The following is a 21,234-nucleotide window of genomic DNA, read 5'->3' as shown; positions in this document are numbered from 1 at the left end:
TTCATACAACTTTTATAGATTTTCATAATTTCACATTAATTTTTGTGATTTTTTATGTAAGGTAATCATCACACCAATAACAAAAAGATTTGATTAAAACTTTAAGAATCACTAAACCATTAATAAAATCTTTAATTTCTTCAAGTCTTTAAAAGTTTTTTTTTTGCTAAAACGTTAATATCATATAAATATGAAAAAATGAACTTACAAAGTTATAATCCTATTGACAACACTTCCAAGGCAAAAAAAAAAAAAGGAAAAACAAGGAAGTATTACAAGGGAGTATTGGAGTTTCAATCACCATTTCACGTAAAACTGAAGCCGAAAGGACAAGAGGGTGGTGTATTTTCTCTTGTCTCTTCTTCCTAAGAGAATGTTGCGCACCTCTCGATCAATAATCCTAAACACCGTGTTCGGTGGGATAAGAACCTGATTATGGAGGATATTATTTCTCTGCCGCCAAATGTGGTAGACAGTTGATTGGGTAGCTATCTTCTTCAAAATGGAGACATTTCCAGAGGCCGGTTCCTTGATCCATGATAGCAATTTCGTCCAGTTCATGAAGCACACATTAGGGGAAGCGAGTCTTGGCAGCACAAGCCTCCAAATTTCGGAACTATAACCACAGGTAAGAAGAATATGATCTCGTGTTTCAATTCCAAACAAGCAGACAGGGCAGTTGCTGGCATTTGTGACCCCCCATCGTTCCAGTCGGCTTCTCATAGGAATTCTATCTAGTTGTGCAATCCACATATTGAAAGCATGCTTAGGAACACACCCTTAAAACCATATCAACTTCGACCAGTCTTTGGGATTTTCACGTGGCCTGCAGTTTTCCCAAGTTCTTGCTGCAGAGAATTTGTTAAGCTGTGCGCCGTCAACTCTCCAGAAGTATTTGTCTTCACTAGTAGTCTGCATCGGGGGAGCAACCGTAGTAAGGTGGGCGTGGAGCAGGACCTCGTTGTCTGTTCTGGGGTGTGGCAGGTTCCAAGAGTTTCCTGGACAGGCTTCTGCAACAGAGGAGTGCAAAGGTATACGTAGTCTTCTTGGTCCATCATCCCCCAACAATTTTAATAATGAACCAAGAGGAGTCCAGCAATCACTCCAGAAACTGGCTTTTAATCCATTTCCAACTTCACAGGTAATGAATCTTTCAGCTAAGGGGCGCAGCTTGAGGAGAGATTTCCAAACCCATGAGTCGGTGTTTGTAGCCTGAATTGTCCAGAAACTATTGTGCCTCAGATTGTGATATCCATGCCAAGAAGACCACAGTCTTTAAAAGTTAGTCTTCCACTAACCCTTCCTTGGTTATAATTAGCTGTTTCTACGTGTTATATAACATCTATGAAACATCACCTACATCATCCATATTCAATCCAACGAAACCAAAATTATAAGAAATCAAATTTCATAAAATGTCTGGCCTTAAGCTAAGAAACGCGAACGTTCCTGTGCCGGAGCTCGATGATCTTTCCGAGCAGCTTCCATCAGAAACACGACCCGAGATGCTCACAAGACAGACGTCGATGTCTCAACGAGCCATGCCAAGCACACTGACATCAGCAGCAAATCTCTCAAACCTCCTCCCAACGGGAACACTCCTCGCGTTTCAACTCCTAACGCCCGTTTTCACTTCAAACGGCGTTTGTGACCATGCAACGCGTTTGCTTACCGCTGCTCTCCTGTTCCTCTTGGCAGGGCCGGTCTATGGCATAAGCGGGTGAAGCCGTGGCTTAGGGCAAAAAATTTAGAAGGGCATATTTTAGTTGTATATGTTTTTGTTGTCAATTTTTTTTTTAGTTTTTACAAATAATTAAGGTTTGTAAGGTTTTCTTAGCTAAATAGTACTTGTGGGAATAATTAATCAGAATAACATTTGTCGGATCCTTTAGCAATATTTATAAACTTGTATTAACAAATATATTTGTTAATTTCTATTTTAGATTACAACTAAAACCTTAGTTAAAAGTTAGCTACTAAATAGTTTTTCGTGTTGCCTCTTTCTTCAATTCTTAGATCATAATCTTAGTATTGACGAGAGGTACGTGACTAATTTATTAATTTCTAATTTTTTATAAAAAACTAGAAAATTGTGATGAGAGCAGTATCACGTATTGACATTATTAGGAATCGTTACGAGTTTACCCTTCTTTTGTGTTCACCAATCTTAGTGATAGTCAGTTGAAACTGTTATTTTTGAAAAACTTAACTACATAAGTTTACGTAGTGATATGAATGAAAAGATGCAAAAAGATCGATATTTCGTTAATAAGTATTTTCTATTATATTTTTTGTAAAATATTTTAAAAATTATCTTCTTTAAAAAATGTAATTATTATTATTTATTAAATAAAATATCAAAATTATATATATATATATATATTCCATATTTTAGTAGTTTAAGAAAACATTAGGATAAAAAAAAGCAAATTAAAAGCAAAAAATTATGAAACAAAAAGGAAAATAAAATAAAAATTTATAATAATGGCATTATGCATAATATTTTCAATTCATTAAGAATACTTTTGTAATTAACTACTTTAAAATTAACATGAGAACTACACGTAAGAAACTGACTTCTCAAATAATATTATAGAGATATAAATGCATAATTTTTTTGAATTGGCTTAGGGCATTATATTATGTTAGACCGGCACTGCCTCTTGGCCACGTCTTGCTTCGTGAGCTCATTCACTGATAGCGTTAAAGCTGAAGACGGAACAATCTACTACGGTTTTGTCACGCACAAAGGTATGTGGGTTGTTGATTACCCTGACCCGTCCGGGTTGGGTCTACCCGATTTATCCAAATACCGGATGCGGTTCGTTGATTGGATCCATGCTACGTTGTCGGTTTGGTGTTTGGAGCGGTTGCGTTGAGAGATAAGTATGTAACGGATTGCTTTTATCCGTCCCCAAAGAAAGAGAGTACCAAACATGTTCTGGACATTGTTCCGGTGGGGATTGGAGTTATATGTAGCTTATTGTTTACGGTTTTCCCTGCGAGATGTCACGGAATTGGATCTTATTACCGGAAATGTTGATCGCCGGTAAATATTTTAGCGGTTTTTTCGTTTTGGAAACGTAAAGAGAACAGTAGCGTTATTCTTTATTAGCTGTTGAACAATTATATAAGTAAGGGGGCTCATATATGTTATAAATGTTTGGAAGATATAGATTACCAAGTATGTCTTTTGTGTCTTTGTGTATCACAATTTTACTTTCCCAAAGTGCATGATGCATGGAATGATAGAACAATTGAAGACTTTTGTATCTTTGTGTTTTTGAAGTTGAAGGTCGGTTGAGAGCCTTTATATATGAGAGATCATCATTGATGTTTACTCTTTGTCGCTACTAAAATCGTTTCTTGTGAAAATGAATAAAAATGTGAGTACATAATGTTTTTTTATTCTTAAACTACATTTTCTTACAAATTCAAGTTTGAAAATATTCTTAGACTTTTTTTATTTGATTTATTGTTTAGATTTTGCTTAAAAAATTTTGATTTTCTTTTGAAAAAGGGATAATGAAGTTTTGGTTTTCTTTTGAAATTCGGATTTGTTTAAATATATGTGATAAATATTTACTTGTGATCCTATTTGATTTTAGTTTCAAGCGGAGAATCAAAAGATTTTTGGAGAATTGCTACAAATGGACGCTGCACTTGTAGCGGAGACTAAATTATATGCCAAGCTGGTAATCAAATATAAGTATATAGATCAATCTATTGGCTAATTAATCAATTAAAAATTACTGAGTTTAGTTATTTTTTTATATTATTTAGATACAAGGTCCTATTGAGTTGATCAGTGTATACTGACACCGACAAACTCTCCAGTGTATATAGATTGATCTATATATCTATTGATAGTTTGCCAATGTGCAGTCTACACTTATCGATTCGTCAGGAACATGTATTTAAGTAATATATCAAAAAATAATTGAACTCAATAATTTTTAACTGATTAATTATCCAATAGATTGATCTATATACTTATATTTAATTACATCTTGGCATATAATTTAGCTTCTTCTACAAGTGCAACGTCCTTTGTAGCAATTCTCCAAAAAATCTTTTGATTATCTGTTTGTAACTAAAATCAAATAGGATCACAAGTAAATATTTATCACATATGTTTAAACAAATATGACATTCAAGTGCAGCGTCCGTTTGTAGCAAATTAGCAATTCTCCAAAAATCTTTTGATTATCTGCTGGTAACTAAAATCAAATATGATCACAATTAAATATTTATCACATATGTTTTAAACAAATCCGACATTCAAAAGAAAACCAAAACTTCCTTATCATTTTCTCAAAAGAAAATCAAAATTTCCTTATGCAAAATCTAAACAATAAATCAAATAAAAAAATTTAAAAATATTTCAAAACTCGAATTTGTAAGAAAATGTAGTTTAAGAATAAAAACATTATGTACTCACTTTTTTATCCTTTTTCGCAAGAAAATATTTTAGTAGCGACAAAGAGTAAACATCAATGATGATCTCTCATATATAAAAGCTCTCAACCGACCTTCAACTTAAAAAACACAAAGACACAAAAGTCTCTCATTGTTCTATCGTTCCATGCATGCACTTTGGGAAAGTAAAGTTGTGATAAATTTTGATTGAATCCCAAAACCAAAGTTAACCTAACGATCAATCTACTATGCGTAATTAATTTCCGTACACAAAATTCAGTTAAAAATGATACATTCTTAAAAGAAATGATAAAAATGATACATATACTAATTTGTGTTAGTATTACTTAGAAAAATGATATGAATTTAACATCATTTAAATAAAAGAAGAAAATCTTGCATCAATAAGAAAATGACACTAACATAATTCAGTTAAAAATAATATTTAGTTTGTGTTGGTTACCATTTCGATATACGGAGGAGGATGATGATCTCGGAGGATTGCGATATCTCCGCATCTCTCGTGCTTCCTATTGCGCTTCATCTTGACCCCCCTTCAACAACAACAAAAAAACGCCTTGTCTTTTGGCAGTTTGGACTCAACAGACCCGCGTTTAAGCTCCCTGGTTGATCTAATTAATCTTCTGCTGGGGCTTTATCTTTTATAAAGCACCTGAATTATATTCACAAATCAACCAAAAGTTACAGTTTCAAAACGGGGGATATGGATCAGTTTAATGCTTTTGACAAGAAAGCAAGCAAACACGCACCTAGGGTGATGAGGGGATCACGCTTTCTGGTGAGCTTACTTCGGTAGTGATGGTTCAGGACATGATCCAATACTTTTGAGCTTATAAAGTGATTGCAACAAGCTACTTCAATTATCTGCAAAAAAACAAGCAAGCATCAAGACACGTTGATAATTTTGATTTTTGACCACTGCTAGTCTGCTACTCTTTCAATAATATTTAACTCTTTATCATAAGTACTAAGTAGATTGCAGTAAAGAAACATTTTGGCTCGTTTAATTTCAAATCATTATTGCTATATTCTTTTAAAGTCTACTACTTAAGTAATTTAATTATCTATTCTATTATAATTAAAATTTCAAATACATACGACGACGACAAACAAATTCAAACCACAAAACTACCTATTAAACGTTGGAACAAAGTCTAACCTCAAGTCCTGAAGCAAGCGGAAGGCAGAAGGGAATAATGTCAGTATCTCCTCTCCTTATTCAAAATCATTCATCAAACAAGCATGACTCATGAATTCATGATCATGTTATGAAAAACAAAACAAGTGTAAGCGATATATAACAACAAAGAAGAGCAGTGTGTTATCAACAATAATGTAATTTGTCATAGCAATACAGAAACAAGAATGCAATGTGATATACTGATATAGAAACCGAGAATAACATTTTTTTATAGCAATACAGAAACAAAAACAGAACAACACTTAAGAAACAACCAAGCCATTTAATACAGAAACAAAAACAGAACAACACTTAAGAAACAACCAAGCCATTTAATACAGAAACAAAAACAGAACAACACTTAAAGAAACAACCAAACCATTTAATACAGAAACAACAACACTTAAGAAACAACCAAGCCATCTAATACAGAAACAAAAACAGAACAACACAATATATCATTACACTGTTAGGAAAAAATTACTTGAATTCTTAAGTGACCCTGAAGTTGCTGCTGTGCTGCTTGGTTATTATGATTGTTTGCAAAGGATATAATTCTAGAGGGAGATTTTGATTTCTAACGGATTTTTTTTTTAATGCTAAAAGCTTCATTGATTAATAACCATGGAAGTATACTTTTTATTTTTTGAACACAACCATGGAAGGATACATTGATTAAGCTTCATTGATTTCTAACTGATCTGTTTACTTTTTTTTCCAATAAAAGGAAATATCCCTAAAATATGAAACGATGTTGTGTTGCTCAAAAAGGAAAACGGTGTCGCTTATCCAAAAAATCTTAAGCGCGCTGCGTTTTGTATGTGTTGACTTTTTTTTTTTAACTCGTTTACTTCGATTGTGGGTAATGTATTTAGGGTCAAAGCCCTGGCTGCTCTATGTCTAGAGGATCTGCGAACTTCAATTTTTCATTAACCAAATAAAGGTATACATGATTTTACACTACATTAATGTTTCAACCACACTTACAATAAAGAGATTAGTATCATCTAGTATCATTACATGGATCCTACACTACCAATCTGAACCTTTGCTGCAATTTAAACTCCAATGAACGCATACTATTCCCACGACCTAGGAATAGCCGGTTATAATATGTGTTGACTTAAAGAAATGAAATTTCATTTACGTGTGGTCTTTTTCAATTCATGCAAGCTAATCCAATATTATATATCATATGCGTAAACTTTAGTTATAATCAGGGCCCTGTTCGTTTGCTCACCCAGGTGATTCATCTGGGTGAAGATGCAAATTGATGTTCGTTTAGTGCATTATAATGCTACATCCAGATGGATCACCCAGCTGAATTTTTAAAAACTCATCTCAAATTCTCACCCAAATGAAGGTGAGTCTTGATGGTGCATCTGGATGCAGATGCATTTAGTTCAGTCCAAAATGACAAATGACAAAAATGACCTTTTAAAATCAAAATATTATTTTCAAACCGTAAATTCAATTTTTTGCATATATTTTTTTCAACTATAACCAAAAAATACATTTTCTCGCAAAAATGGAAAAAACACACTTTTCCGCCAAAACCGCAAGATGCATTTTTCCGCAAAAAACATAAAACACACATGTTTCATTAAAACACATTTTTTCGGCTAAACCAGTAAAACCACATTTTTCGACCAAAACCCAAAAAACGCATATTCCTACCAAAACCGGAAACAACGCATTTTCTCGCCAAAACAAAAAAAACGCATTTTTTCGCCAAAACCGAAAAACACAATTTTCTCGCCAAAACCGAAAAATGGAATTTTCCTGCCAAAACTGAAAAATGGTATTTTCCCACCAAAACAAGAAAACAGAATTTTCCCACCAAAACCGGAAAAACGCATTTTTCCACCAAAATTGAAAAACACAATTTTCCCGCCAAAACCGAAAAACACAAATTTCCCGCCAAAACCAAAAAACACAATTTTCTCGCCAAAACCAAAAAAAAACACAATTTTCCCGCCAAAACCGGAAAACATAATTTTCCCGCCAAAACTGGAAAACGGAATTTTTCTGCCAAAACCAGAAAACTGAATTTTTCCACCAAAACCGGAAAACACATTTTCCCGCCAAAACCGGAAAAATGTATTTTCCCGCCAAAACCGGAAAAATGTATTTTCCCGCCAAACCCAAAAAAAAAAACTTATTTTCCCGCCAAAACCGGAAAAGCGCATTTTCCCGCCAAAACCGGAAAAATGTATTTTCTCGCCAAAACCGGAAAAGCGCATTTTCCCGCCAAAACCGGAAAAATGTATTTTCCCGCCAAAACCGGAAAAGCGCATTTTCTCGCCAAAACCGGAAAAATGTATTTTCCCGCCAAAACCGGAAAAATGTATTTTCCCGCCAAAACCGGAAAAATGTATTTTCCCGCCAAAACCGGAAAAATATATTTTCCCGCCAAAACCGCAAAAATAACTTTTCCCGCCAAAATCGTGAAAAAAAACTTTTCCCGTCAAAAACACTTTTTGCGCCAAAACTTCAAAACACACTTTTTCCGTCCAAACCGCAAAAACGTATTTTTCTGCCAAACCTATAAAACATATTTTTCTGCCAAAACCATAAAAATGCACTTTTTCGCGAAAACACACATATTTCCTCAAAAACCGCAAAAATATTTTCGGCCAAAACCGTAAAAATGCTATTTTTCCGTTGAAACGTAAAAAGTTATATTTTAGTCATTTTATTAACAAGTCCACCTGGATGCAGATGGAAGTTAAAAAAATGAAAAGCAAACGAACATAGTTGCATTCAGATGATTCATCTGGATGCATGAACGAAATGATGAAACGAACAACACCCAGATGGAGCATCTGGATGATACATCTAGATGGACCATCTGGATGCATTTTCCAGATGTACAAACGAACAGGGCCTAGCTGTTCTACGTATTGTAACATCTATAAAACATCATCATCATTCCCATCATCCATACTCAAGCCAACGAAACCCCAAAACAAGAAAGAATTCAATTTTATAAAAATGTCTGCCCTTAAGCTAAGAAACGCGAACTTTCCGGCACCGGAGATCGATGACCTTTCCAAGCAGCTGTCGTCGGACAGACAACCCCTGGTACTCAAAAGACAGAGGTCAGTGTCTCAACGAGCCATGTCAAACACGCTGACATCAGCAGCAAATCTCTCAAACCTCCTCCCAACGGGAACACTCCTCGCGTTTCAACTCCTAACTCCCGTTTTTACTTCAAACGGCGTTTGCGACCATGCAACGCGTTTTCTTACCGCTGGTCTCCTCTTCCTCTTAGCCGCATCTTGCTTCATCAGCTCCTTCACCGATAGCGTTAAAGCCGACAACGGAACAGTCTACTACGGTTTTGTCACGTTCAATGGTATGTGGGTCGTTGATTATGCTGACCCGTCCGGGTTGGGTTTACCCGATTTGTCCAAATACCGGATGCGGTTTGTTGATTGGATCCATGCTACGTTGTCGGTTTTGGTGTTTGGAGCGGTTGCGCTGAGAGATAAGTATGTAACGGATTGCTTTTATCCGTCGCCTGAGGAAGAGACTAAACATGTTTTGGACATTGTTCCGGTGGGGATTGGGGTTATATGTAGCTTATTGTTTACGGTGTTTCCGACGAGACGTCTCGGAATTGGGTATCTTGTTACTGGGAATGGTGATCGCAGGTAAACATTATAACGTTTTAAACACATAAAGGCCGGTAGCATTTTCTTGGTGGGTGGACTTTCTTTATTTGTTTAATTTGTTGAATGTTTGTAAATTTGTATTCATACGTTATTCTTTGTTTGTTTCATCTAGCTGTTGAACAATTATATAAAGCAAGCGGGTCATATATCTAATATCTTATAAATTTTGGAAGTTATATATTATAAGTATGTCAGCTACGTCATATAATCAAGTATTTTTATTATATTTAAGATGTATTTAATACACTATACTTAAATATTTGATCAGAAACACGGGAATGCAAGTACGTTTTGCATGTTACTTCTATATCGTTGACTTTACTCTTTTGAGTATATAAGATTATCAAAAGTTTGTAGTTAGATTGTTATTTATATCATGGTCTTTTATTATTTTATGCACAACAAAATGATTAGGCCTTCATTCGCTAAGATCTGAATTTGTTGAAATTTTGTTTCTCACATATCTCAAAAGAGTCATTCTTGGGTTCACTCCCTAGGGTGAACCTATAGGTTCACCAACCAATAAAATTTCATTATTTCAAATTCGATATCTTTTAAAAAAAGAAACAAAATATTCTCAAATTATATTATGTTTTTAAAATAAAAAAAAGATAATAGTTACAGAAAAAAGAATTAAAAAATATATATTTTAATGTTCTCAACAAAACACTAAACCCTAAATCCTAATCCCTAAACCCTATATCCTAAACCCTAAACCCTTGGATAAATCCTAAATCCTTGGGTAAATCCTAAACCCTTGGGTAAACCATAAACCCTTGGATAAATCCTAAACTCTAAATAAAAAACACTAAAACCCTAAACTCTAAACGCTTGAATGTTTTAGTGTATAGTGATTTTGATTTAGAGTTTTGGATTTATCCTAGAGTTTAGGGTTTATCCAAAGGTTTAGGGTTTAGGATTAAGGGTTTAGGGATTATAATTTAGGGTTTAGGGTTTAATGTTATGCTGACGACGTAAAATATTTTTTTTGTAATTATTACTATTTTTTTTTACTTTTAAATTTTAAAAACATAATATAATTTGACAATATTTTGTTTCATTTTTTAAAAGATATCGAATATAAAATAAAACAATCCTATTGGTTGGTGAATCCTAATATAAAATAAAACAATCCTATATAACACACTGTAAGAAGAAACAGTACTATAACTACATATACGAATAACTGCAGATTCTATTACCTTAATTTCACTTTTGAATGGATCTAAAAAAAAATACTAAATCTCTATTTTCAACATCTCGAGTAAAAAATCGTTCCATGAATCAATAGGACCTGGTAAACACCAATGTACACAATCATTGTATAATATAACTTTATCTTCAGGTTTATGTCCAAATCTGCTTGGATGTCCATCTGGTCTTAACAACATCATTTGTGTTACATCTAGTAATCTCAAACTTAATCCATTACTTTTGTTTTTGTCTCTTTTCGCAATGCGAAATTCATCGAGCTGAATGGTGTGTGTCTCCAGATTCATGCCTTCCAACTCTGTCTCATTGCTCCTAATTAAGAAACCCAAATAGCTCATGTAATGAAGAGAACATTCGTATCAAAACAAAATATGAAAGTGATTAACGGCGGTTAAACCATACCTAAAAGGTCGAGTTCTCAGGCAATTACCACCTTTATCCCATTCACCTTTCTCAAAGTGTGAAGGTGCAAATGTTCTTAGAAACACCTCTCCTTTAAAATTCGCTAATCCTATGATTGTTTTAAACGTTGTTCTTAATGCTCTTCTATATGCAAAATGTGCACCGACATTTCTGACCCCGGGAATATAACAATACAAACATCCAATCATTTTTTGTTTGTCATAAAGGAAGAGTGGTCGAAAAAACCATTGCCCGGAGGAGATGATGATGTAATCGAACTCGGCGACTTGGGAAGCCCAAGAAGGGTCCGGTTCATCGAGGTAGAGGTTGTAGAATGAGTTAGGACCAGCTGGACCGTTTTCCTCGGACCGAACCAAATGTGTTGTCCAAAAGGTGGCGATTGTGAAGTTGTACGTTTTGTATTTCCATCTTTGGAAGTTAAAGTCGAAGTCTTGTTGTCGTGAGTCATCCTCGGGTTCTTCCACCTGAAATGTTAAGGTTAATGTTTGCCTTGTCATCAAATTACCTAAATGGTGAGATCGAATCAATAATTTATGCTTGCATGCATCCTCCACGTAACTAGGAAACTTGAACATGTGATGAACTTCATTTTTATTTTTGTTTATAAAATAATACTACAACAAAGCAATTGATTAATAAATATATTGGATATAATAAGCATAAGAATATGGGTACCCTCGAGAGTAGGCAGATCAAAGACTGCACGTGGTTTCTGTTAACGGAGTCACCAACAAACGCCATGTTTTTTCCTCTAACGATCTCAAGAAACTCGTAAGGATCAAACAAAGGGAGATCACACTCTTTCGGTTTCCATCTCCATTTCAAGAAACCTAAATCAGGTCTTCCATATTTCATGCAGTTTTGGTGTTCGTGTATCGCCCAGCATGTCGTGTTTGTGTAGTAGGGAGCTTCAGGGTTTGGAACCCACTCACCGGAGAATAGATCACATCCATTCGCTTTTCTCCTTTTCCGGCGATGCTCCTTTTCTTGATGCTCAACATTTGACGATGATATGGAAATGTTGTTACGCAAAGATGATGGTGGCTTGAGACCATGATATGTATCGTCATAATCGTTATCATCCAACAAATGTTCTGCAGATAATGTCTCATCATGATCCGATGATGATGACGCTATTAGCGGTGATGGACTGGATGAATGGTTATACGTAGAAGAAAGCGATGGCAAAGGTTTCTCCAATGATGATGTTGTTAAACGCTTGTATATCGATGATGGTGATGAATAATAGAGAGGATAACCAAAAAGAAGATAAAGGATTGGAGCTATTGTAAGTAGTATAAGAGGGAAGATCACTAGTCCTATGCGTAGTTTTGTTACAGGAAGTTCCATCTCGTTATTGCCAAAAGCTAAACCATTTTAAGAAAGAGAATAATAAAAAGTGATTAGGAATGAATTATCTATTTTAGTTTCAGGGATATGAGAGATGCCGAAGACTCTGGATTAGCATGAAACAAGGTTAGCTAATAGGTTATTTACTAAAATAAAACAACCATAATCAGTGTTCTACATTATATGTTTGATGCAGTTTTATAGGCTATGTATATATAATGTATGTTAACTAACAAAAAGCTACATTTTTCAAAATTTTCAGATGCAAAGAGACTCGGAATCAGTGGATTTGCTCTCAAACCGGTTTGGTTTAGCTGAGAGTTTGATAACCAAACGGTCCTTGTGAACCATCTTGATCTGGACCGTTCCTCTTCCTCCCAGCCAAAGATGGCATATCCATGCATGGAAACAGCTTGCTAAGCTCATTTCCTAAAGTCTCTGGCCTCACTCCCTTGTCATTGATCCCATACTTCGCCCTCTCTATAGCTTCCATTATATCTTCCCGTGACACCACTTCCCCACCTGAAAAACAATCAGCTCTTTTTAAACCCCGGGCATCAACAAGATTTGATGAAACAAAAAGGCCATTTAAAGACCGACCTCTACGAGCAGCGAGCAATATAGCTTCATTAACAATGTTATGGCCAGATCAGCTCCTACGAATCGAAAATTTGGAGGAGGCAGGCAAACATTAGCTAAAGCGGTTCAAGCTAGAACAATGTTGAGTAGTCTCCACATGGCAAAGCCCTTGTTCTGTTTGAGTTTCTTAGACAAGGTTCTAAGCCTTTGTTCACTTGATGCATTCGTTTATCTGAAAGATGAATTTGTATATATAAATATTTCAGACAAAAAAAAGCGTGTTCAATCGTTAAAAAAAAAAAAAAAAAAAGCGTGTTCGAAGTGGGCTTAGCATTGTTGAAGTATTTGCCAAGATGAGTGGTGAGTGAAGTTTTGCTTACGACCTGTAAGTTGACATAGCTTTTTCTTTCTTAAATGTATCCAAATCATAACACTGGAGGTAAAATACCGTTTATAAAACTCATACATGCTCTGAAAATTTTCCCTGAAGATGCAATGAATCCAAGATACCTTGCTTCCATTGGCTTACTCCATTATTAAGGTTTGTCTTTTACTTTCTGGTTTTAATAACTCTTCTTGGGAACTTGTTAACAGATAGTGAATGAATAAGACATGACATGATTTAACTTGATGATGGATGATCGATGTTATCTCACTTCTAGTGAACAATTGATGTTGATGATTATGATTGGTAAATCTCTGAGCTTTCTTTGAGTTAACAAACAATTGTGGCATTAATCCTTAGTTTGTATTCATCATCAGGTATCAAAGCGTTTTGAAGAACTGAAACTGGATTTATGAGAATTGAGAAGACTATTACCAAACCGTAAGAAAAAGAAACGGTTTAATCTTGTAACATATACCATGTGATTTGGGATTCGAATTCTTGTACACATATCATTTTATCTATCTTGTTGGAATATATTCTTCTGTCATCATATTTGACAAGTTGGGTGGGAATATCTTATCAGAAACCCCCTCTGAATCATCCTAGCAACTTCTAGGTAAAAGAAGAAGGTATATGGTTCTGTTTTGTATGAAAATCTCACTATTACAAATGTGAAAGATAAATTATTTTGTTTGGCTGTGGGTAAATAAACTATAGAAAGTGTGTATGTCTGTACAAAATCTAGATACTTTTTCAAAAGACAATTCCACCTTTAGACTAGAATAATTACGTACTTTTCATATCAAAAGTCCAGTGTTGATTATTACAAAATTGTATAATCTTTATGTTTGTAGCTTTGTTGACTAATGGAATCATGAATGAGTCACGAGAGGGTAATGGAGAGCCTTGGCGAATAGAAAATAAAATTCGATTCTTTGGGCCGCGCTACGTGACAGCCCACCTCGAGCTATTCGCCCAGATGATATACGTGTCATTATTTAACTGGTTGGTAGTTATCTAGTAATGTTGTTGCTTGTTATTCTCGGCGGAAAGATAATGTCAAAATATTTGTTTCAAAACAATAAAATAAGTTTCCTAGTGGATACGGAAACAAACAAATAAAATAAAATAAAATAAAATGTATTAATTACTATAAGATTTGTTGCTTTTATTTTAAGCTGTGGTCAGGAATCACGCAACCTATCGTTGAAAAATAGAACAAGAAAATGAACGGCTGAGGAGAGTCCTGAGCTTTCGCCTGTTTAAGGTTAAAGGGTAAAGAAGTAAATAACCGTGGCGCAATTAGGGCTTATAAAAGAAAGTGTTTCAACGTTGGCTTTCTCTTCACGAACGCCCCCTCATCATTACCAAATCATCATCTTCTTCAACCTTCTTTCAAATTAGGGTTTTCTTTCTGAGTTTTCAATTGATCAAAAGTCTCGCTCTTTCTCCCCAATCATCTGGATCTGGTGAGCTTTTTGTTTTTCTTTATTTGCGTTATAGATCTATCTGATTATTGTTCTTATCGCGAAATTGTTTTCTTAATGTAGAATTTTCGATTGTTTCGACTTTTTCAGGTTTGATATCTGTGGAAAGAAGGGATTCATAATACGTGGTCTTGATCTAAAATTCATAAAATATGTAAGTTTTCGATTGATCTAAGCATATAGTATTGGTTTATGTATAAGAGATTGATCATTCTGAGCTATGTTGATATATTCATTGTTAGATAACAAATCGTTACGTTTTAAGGGTTGATTAGCCGTAATCTTAGGTTCATATTGTTGTATTGGTATAATGAAACAATTTAATCATGTCTCGTTTGGTAAACCTTTATGCTAGGATGAGTAGTAAACGTTGTCGATTGATCTAACGCATATGCTATTGGTTTTTGTATAACAGATTGATTTTATATCTGAATTGAAATACTTATATTTTGATTAATGTTACATATACATAACTGTTTTTAAGGGTTAACTGTAATCTTAGGCTCACCATAGTTGTAGATCTGCTGCAACAATTTGATCATATGTCTCATCTAAGAATGAGTATTGAACGTTTTTTTAGATATGTTATTGAAATTTTGAAACTTTGAACATTGATGAGTATCTGTTCACCTTTACCTAACCATATGGTTTTGTTGATTACAGAACGCGTGAATGAGCTTATGATGGAATCTAAAGGTGGTAAAAAGAAGTCTAGCAGTAGTAGTAGTTCCTTGTTTTACGAAGCTCCCCTCGGTTACAGCATTGAAGACGTTCGACCCAACGGTGGAATCAAGAAATTCAAATCTTCTGTCTACTCCAACGTAAAGCTTCTTCCCCATCATTTTATTACCCTCTTCAATCATGACAGTATCAAGTTTATTAACAATGTGATTGTTTTACTTTCGTTGCAGTGCGCTAAGAGGCCATCCTGAGTTGTAGCGTGCACCGAGTCTCCAACTATAGTTATAGTTTTCTTTAGTTTCCAGTTTATAATTTACTTTCTTCAAAGCTCCGTTTCTGCTTGGTTCCCCAATCCAATCGTTCTCTCCTCTTACTACAAGGCGACATGGCTTTGTCTGCAATCGGTTTCGAAGGCTACGAGAAGAGGCTCGAGGTCTCTTTCTTCGAGCCAAGCATCTTCCAAGACTCCAAGGGCCTGGGTCTCCGTGCTCTGACCAGGTCCCAGCTTGACGAAATACTCACTCCTGCTGCATGTGAGATCGTGTCCTCTCTCTCCAACGATCACTTGGACTCTTACGTCCTCTCTGAGTCCAGCTTCTTTGTCTACCCTTACAAAGTCATCATCAAGACTTGTGGCACCACCAAGCTCCTCCTCTCCATCCCGCCTCTTCTTAAGCTGGCCGGTGAGCTCTCTCTGAGTGTCGAGTCCGTCAAGTACACTCGCGGCTCCTTCCTCTGCCCTGGCGGCCAGCCTTTTCCTCACCGGAGCTTCTCTGAGGAAGTCTCTGTTCTTGATGGTCACTTTACTAAGCTGGGTTTGAACAGCGTTGCCTACTTGATGGGTAATGATGATGAGACTAAGAAATGGCATGTCTATGCTGCCTCCTCTGCCCAGTCCTCCAGCAACAACAATGTCTACACGCTCGAGATGTGCATGACTGGTCTAGACAGGGAGAAAGCCTCTGTCTTCTACAAGAATGGCGAGACTGGTTCAATGACCGACAACTCCGGAATCAGAAAGATCCTTCCTCAGTCCCAGATCTGCGACTTTGAGTTCGAGCCCTGCGGCTACTCTATGAACTCCATCGAAGGAGATGCAATCTCCACTATCCATGTGACCCCTGAGGATGGGTTTAGCTACGCGAGCTTCGAAGCTGTGGGTTATGACTTCAACACTATTGACCTGAGCCAGCTGGTGACAAGGGTTCTGTCTTGCTTTGAGCCCAAACAATTCTCTGTGGCTGTGCACTCGAGCGTTGGAGTGAACGCATACAAGCCAGAGATAAGTGTAGACTTGGAAGATTACGGGTGCAGAGAGAGGACATTCGAGTCTCTGGGAGAAGAGAGCGGAACGGTGATGTATCAGACGTTTGAGAAGCTAGGCAAGTACTGTGGGTCGCCTAGATCTACATTGAAGTGTGAGTGGAGCAGCAACAATAGCTGCAGCAGCGAGGACGAGAAGGACGAGGGAATCTAGCAGAACTATTTTTGCTTTTTTTTTTTAATATTAATAATGAATAATTGACTTGTGAAGTTGAGTTACTCTTCTTCTTAAGCATTTGTGTTGTTGTGTCTTTTTTACTTTATATGAATTCTGGTTTTAATATATGTAAGACAATTATATTTGCTATTATGATCTATGGGTTTTTATACTCTCTCTCTCTTTCTCTGTTATCGTGCGCACTGTAAGATATTGATCTCTAAGTTTAGAACATAACAGGTTGCACTTGCACATACAAATACAACCACTAACAAGTTTTGTTCCACTCAGTGTATCTCCAACAAACATGCTTTAAGCTCTCCGGCCTTAGACACTTGTTTTCCCTCTCAATGGTCTCTTTTAGAAGGGCATTATTTGGATCCTTACGCTTAAGAAACCTTTACGAGCTTTTGATACAAGAGAGGAACTCCCCAACAAGGCGGCCATACTGCTCTATGAGAAGCTGGTTGAGATGAGAGATGGTGTTGTACCGGATGTGTGATTTTCCTAGAAAGAATAATCACTTGGCTAGTTTTCCGGATCTGGGATCGACAAACACAAGTACTTAACGAGTCTTTTATGTCCTGGTCAAACGGTTAAATGCGCCACGTACCGACGGACGCAACATTCTCGGACCAATCGTCGTGTCCTCAACACGTGGAGACACACCCAATCACGTCCCTTTGGGTTATAAATAGCAACCAAACACTCCCAACATTTTTACATCATCAGACACAAAGCAATCAATTAAAGCATCAGATTAAGTTCTAAGCAAGAAAGAAAATGTCAGACAAGCAAAACCTAAGCTACCAAGCCGGCCAAGCCACTGGCCAGACTAAGGTTAACTCTTGCAGTCAAAAGTCATTGATTGTTTGTTATACATGTTGATATACATACCTATGAGAGACTTCTATATATATATGTAAATCCATTGTTTTCTTTTCACTAAACGGGGTTGTTAAATTTATTTTAGATTTGGCAAAATGTATCTTATGAACATGTTCAAATGTGTCAACGCAGGAGAAGGCAAGTGGTTTGATGGATAAGGCCAAAGATGCTGCTGCTTCAGCTCAAGACTCCATGCAACATGTTAGTTTTCTCAGTCTCTCGTGTATTTTATAAGAAAACCATATTGAAATTAGACCAAAAACACACGTACATTACAGAAGAAAACTTATACGGTCTTTTAACGGTAAACGTGAATTGTAGGCTGGACAACAGATGAAGCAGAAGGCACAAGGAGCTGCAGATGTGGTCAAGGACAAAACTGGCCTGAACAAGAACACCTGAACAACTTTCATTTTGACTTTCTATTATAATCCTCTCTTTGAGTTATTTAATAAATTTGGAAAGGTTTTAATTCTCGTTTCTGCTGCTTCTGATGTTTATGTAACCAGATAATTTCCAGCAATATTGCAGGATACTATCATTTGAAAAGTAGATTTATTCATTACATGTTATGTAATAATAGTTTTTATAATTTTAAAAACATTATTTCATATGTCTTGCGGTAATTAACTTTTGTATAAATTTTAAATTTATAATAGTTTTGATAAATTAAATTTGTTGAAGGTGCCAGTGTATTAATTCTTAAATTAAAAAAATAAAATGTCATTCTAGAAAGGTGAAGATACTTGATTTAAATTTGTTAAAAATAATGTCAACAGTAATTTGTTTTGATGAAAATAAGTTAATAAAATATCTATTATGAAAACTATCACACATTAATAAAATATCTATTATGAAAACTATTTATGCATTTAGAAAATAATAACAAATTTAATTATCTATTATATTATAATATAGTCATTATTTTTATCTACCTTGTCTTAGTAAGACCATTTCATTAGTTAATCCATATGGTTTATATGGTTATTTATATTAATCATATAAATCTATAATATTTTTTAAAAAATCTTAATAATTCACAAGAATATTAATAATAATCTAACAATAAAATTAAATTATAGTTTTAGTCATAACAAAATCTATTGAGAAAAAATCTAACTAAAAATTCACAAATTTTAATAAAATACTGCATTAATTAGTTTCATAATTGGTGATATAAATTATTACTCCCTCCGTTTCATATTAAGTGTCGTTGTAGGGAATTTTTTCGTTATAAAATAAGTGTCGTTTTCAATTTTCAATGCAAAATTTATTAATTTTATTTAACAATTTATTATTCCATTGGTTGAAATATGGTTAGGTGTATATATAATTGTGTTTTTATATAGGAAATATACAAAATTAATTGTTTCCTTAATCTGTGTGCACAAACCCTAAGTGACACTTAAAATGAAACAGATGGAGTATAAAATAACGTGAAAGAACAGAATAACATAATACTAACAATGTGAAGTCATGAAAATCACTATTTTCTTGAAAAACGAATACAGCAAAGGCTCCAAACTTTTAGTGTTGTTTTAAAACTTCTAACCATATTCTACATTTGTATTAATGTATGATAAACTTTTTTTTCATGGTAAATGAGCATCTTTCAATTGTTTTTATCAATTAATTTAGAAAAACTTCATAATATTCCATAAATCGATGGAATAACCCCTATAAAATCACTATTTTCTTGAAAAACGGAGACAACCAAAGGCTCCAAACCTCTTTGAAAATCATCATATGTTCGTGCAAGATGCAACTAGTAATTAAAACAATATTGTAGTATTTTTTGAAATTTTCTCAAAATCTAGGTGTTCCCTACGAAAATATTGAGTTTTTGGTAAATACTTTATATATACTGAAGCCTATAATCTTTAGTGTTGTTTTAAAATTTCTAACCATATTCTACATTTGTATTAATGTATGTTAAACTCTTTTTCATGGTAAATGAGCATCCTTCAATTGTTTTTATTAATTAATTTAGTAAAACTTCATAATACTCCCTAAATCGATGGAATAACCACTATAAAATCACTATTTTCTTGAAAAACGGAGACAACTAAGGATTCAAACCTCTTTGAACATCATCGTATGTTAGTAGGATGCAACTACGCATTAAAACAATATTTTCGTATTTTTTTAAATTTACTCAAAATTTATGTGTTAACAACCCCTACGAAAATATTGAGTTTTTGGTAAATACTTTATATACTGAAGCCTATAATCTTTAGTGTTGTTTTAAAATTTCTACCATATTCTACATTTGTATTAATGTATGCTAAACTTTTTTTCATGGTAAATGAGGATCGTTAAATTGTTTTTATACATTAATTTAATAAAACATCATATACTCCCAAAAATTAGTGGACTAACCATTATAAAATCGCTATTCTCTTGAAAAATAGAGACAACAAAGGCTCCATACCTCTTTGAACATCATCATATGTTAGTGCATAATGCAACTATGCACTAAAACAATATTGTCATATTTTTTGAAATTTACTCAAAATCCTTGTGCAACCCCTACGAAAATATTGAGTTTTTGGTAAATGACTTATATACCGAAGCCTATAATCTTAGTGTTGTTTTAAAATTTCTAACCACATTCTACATTTGCATTAATGTATTTTAAGATTTTTTTCATGGTAAATGGGAATCGTTATAACTTTTTTATCAATTAACTTTTTAGAACTTCATAATACTCCCTAAATCGATGGAATAACCACTATAAAATCATTATTTTCTAGAAAAGCGGAGACGAGAAAGGCTCCAAACCTCTTTGAACATCATCATATGTTAGTGCAGGATCCAACTATGCATTAAAACAATATTGTCGTATTTTTTGAAATTTTTTCAAAATCTATGTGCTAACCCCTACGAAAATATTGAGTTTTTGGTAAGTAATTTATATATTGAAGCCTCTAATCTTTAGTGTTGCTTTAAAATTTCTAACCACATTCTACATTTGTATTAATGTATTTTAAGTTCTTTTTCATGGCATATGGGAATCAATAACTTTTTTATCAATTAATTTACTAAAACATCATAATACTCTCTAAATCGATGGAATAACCACTATAAAATTATTATTTTCTTGATAAACGGAGACGACAAAGACTCCAAACCTCTTTGAACATCATCATGTGTTAGTGCCTGATGCAACTAGCCATTAAAAAAATATTGTCATATCTTTTGAAATTTTCTCAAAATCTATGGGCTAACCCCTACAAAAATATTGAGTTTTTGGTAAATTCTTTATATAATGAAGCTCATAATCTTTAGTGATGTTTTAAAATTTCTCACATATTCTACAATTGTATTAATGTATGCTAAACTTTTTTCACGGTAAATGAGCATCGTTCAATTGTTTTTATCAATTAATTTAATAAAACTTCATAACACTCCCTAAATCGATGGAATAACCACTATAAAATTATTATTTT

General features: G+C 34.4%; 5 protein-coding genes, 1 long non-coding RNA gene and 1 pseudogene across 6 annotated transcripts in view; 5 read left to right on the top strand and 2 right to left on the bottom strand.

The window, feature by feature from the left end:
- LOC103842894 (protein SPIRAL1-like 3) overlaps positions 1-21,234 on the top strand; it is a 209,522-nt gene that overhangs the window by 75,243 nt on the left and 113,045 nt on the right. The gene's annotated exons all lie outside the window — the stretch shown is intronic.
- On the top strand, positions 68-6,047 carry LOC117132038 (annotated as a pseudogene).
- LOC103843066 (protein DMP5) lies at positions 8,015-9,969 on the top strand. Its single transcript, XM_009119769.2, has one exon. It carries the CDS (start codon positions 8,405-8,407, stop codon positions 9,278-9,280), a length of 876 nt encoding a protein of 291 aa, XP_009118017.2. The 5' UTR covers positions 8,015-8,404; the 3' UTR covers positions 9,281-9,969.
- LOC103843082 (protein trichome birefringence-like 20) lies at positions 10,251-14,094 on the bottom strand. The gene is made up of 4 exons (XM_009119784.3): positions 12,883-14,094; positions 11,608-12,804; positions 10,912-11,396; positions 10,251-10,821 (listed from the first exon to the last, which is right to left on the bottom strand). Exons 2-4 carry the CDS (start codon positions 12,280-12,282, stop codon positions 10,536-10,538), a joined length of 1,446 nt encoding a protein of 481 aa, XP_009118032.1. The 5' UTR covers positions 12,283-12,804; positions 12,883-14,094; the 3' UTR covers positions 10,251-10,535.
- Positions 14,480-17,072, top strand: LOC103843101 (S-adenosylmethionine decarboxylase proenzyme 3). Its single transcript, XM_009119808.3, has 4 exons — positions 14,480-14,718; positions 14,827-14,890; positions 15,400-15,557; positions 15,648-17,072. The coding sequence occupies exon 4, from the start codon at positions 15,803-15,805 to the stop codon at positions 16,892-16,894; it is 1,092 nt and encodes a 363-aa protein (XP_009118056.2). The 5' UTR covers positions 14,480-14,718; positions 14,827-14,890; positions 15,400-15,557; positions 15,648-15,802; the 3' UTR covers positions 16,895-17,072.
- LOC103843110 (stress-induced protein KIN2) lies at positions 17,601-18,398 on the top strand. The gene is made up of 3 exons (XM_009119820.3): positions 17,601-17,737; positions 17,918-17,986; positions 18,107-18,398. The coding sequence occupies exons 1-3, from the start codon at positions 17,681-17,683 to the stop codon at positions 18,185-18,187; spliced, it is 207 nt and encodes a 68-aa protein (XP_009118068.1). The 5' UTR covers positions 17,601-17,680; the 3' UTR covers positions 18,188-18,398.
- Positions 19,317-20,820, bottom strand: LOC117132102. Its single transcript, XR_004455603.1, has 2 exons — positions 20,204-20,820; positions 19,317-19,850 (listed from the first exon to the last, which is right to left on the bottom strand). It is a non-coding gene; the product is annotated as an uncharacterized LOC117132102 (long non-coding RNA).

Source organism: Brassica rapa, chromosome A01 (genome assembly GCF_000309985.2).
Source record: "Brassica rapa cultivar Chiifu-401-42 chromosome A01, CAAS_Brap_v3.01, whole genome shotgun sequence".
Taxonomy (NCBI): Eukaryota; Viridiplantae; Streptophyta; class Magnoliopsida; order Brassicales; family Brassicaceae; genus Brassica; species Brassica rapa.
The sequence above is the reverse complement of the archived record's forward strand: the minus strand, read 5'-3'. Positions and strand labels throughout refer to the sequence as shown.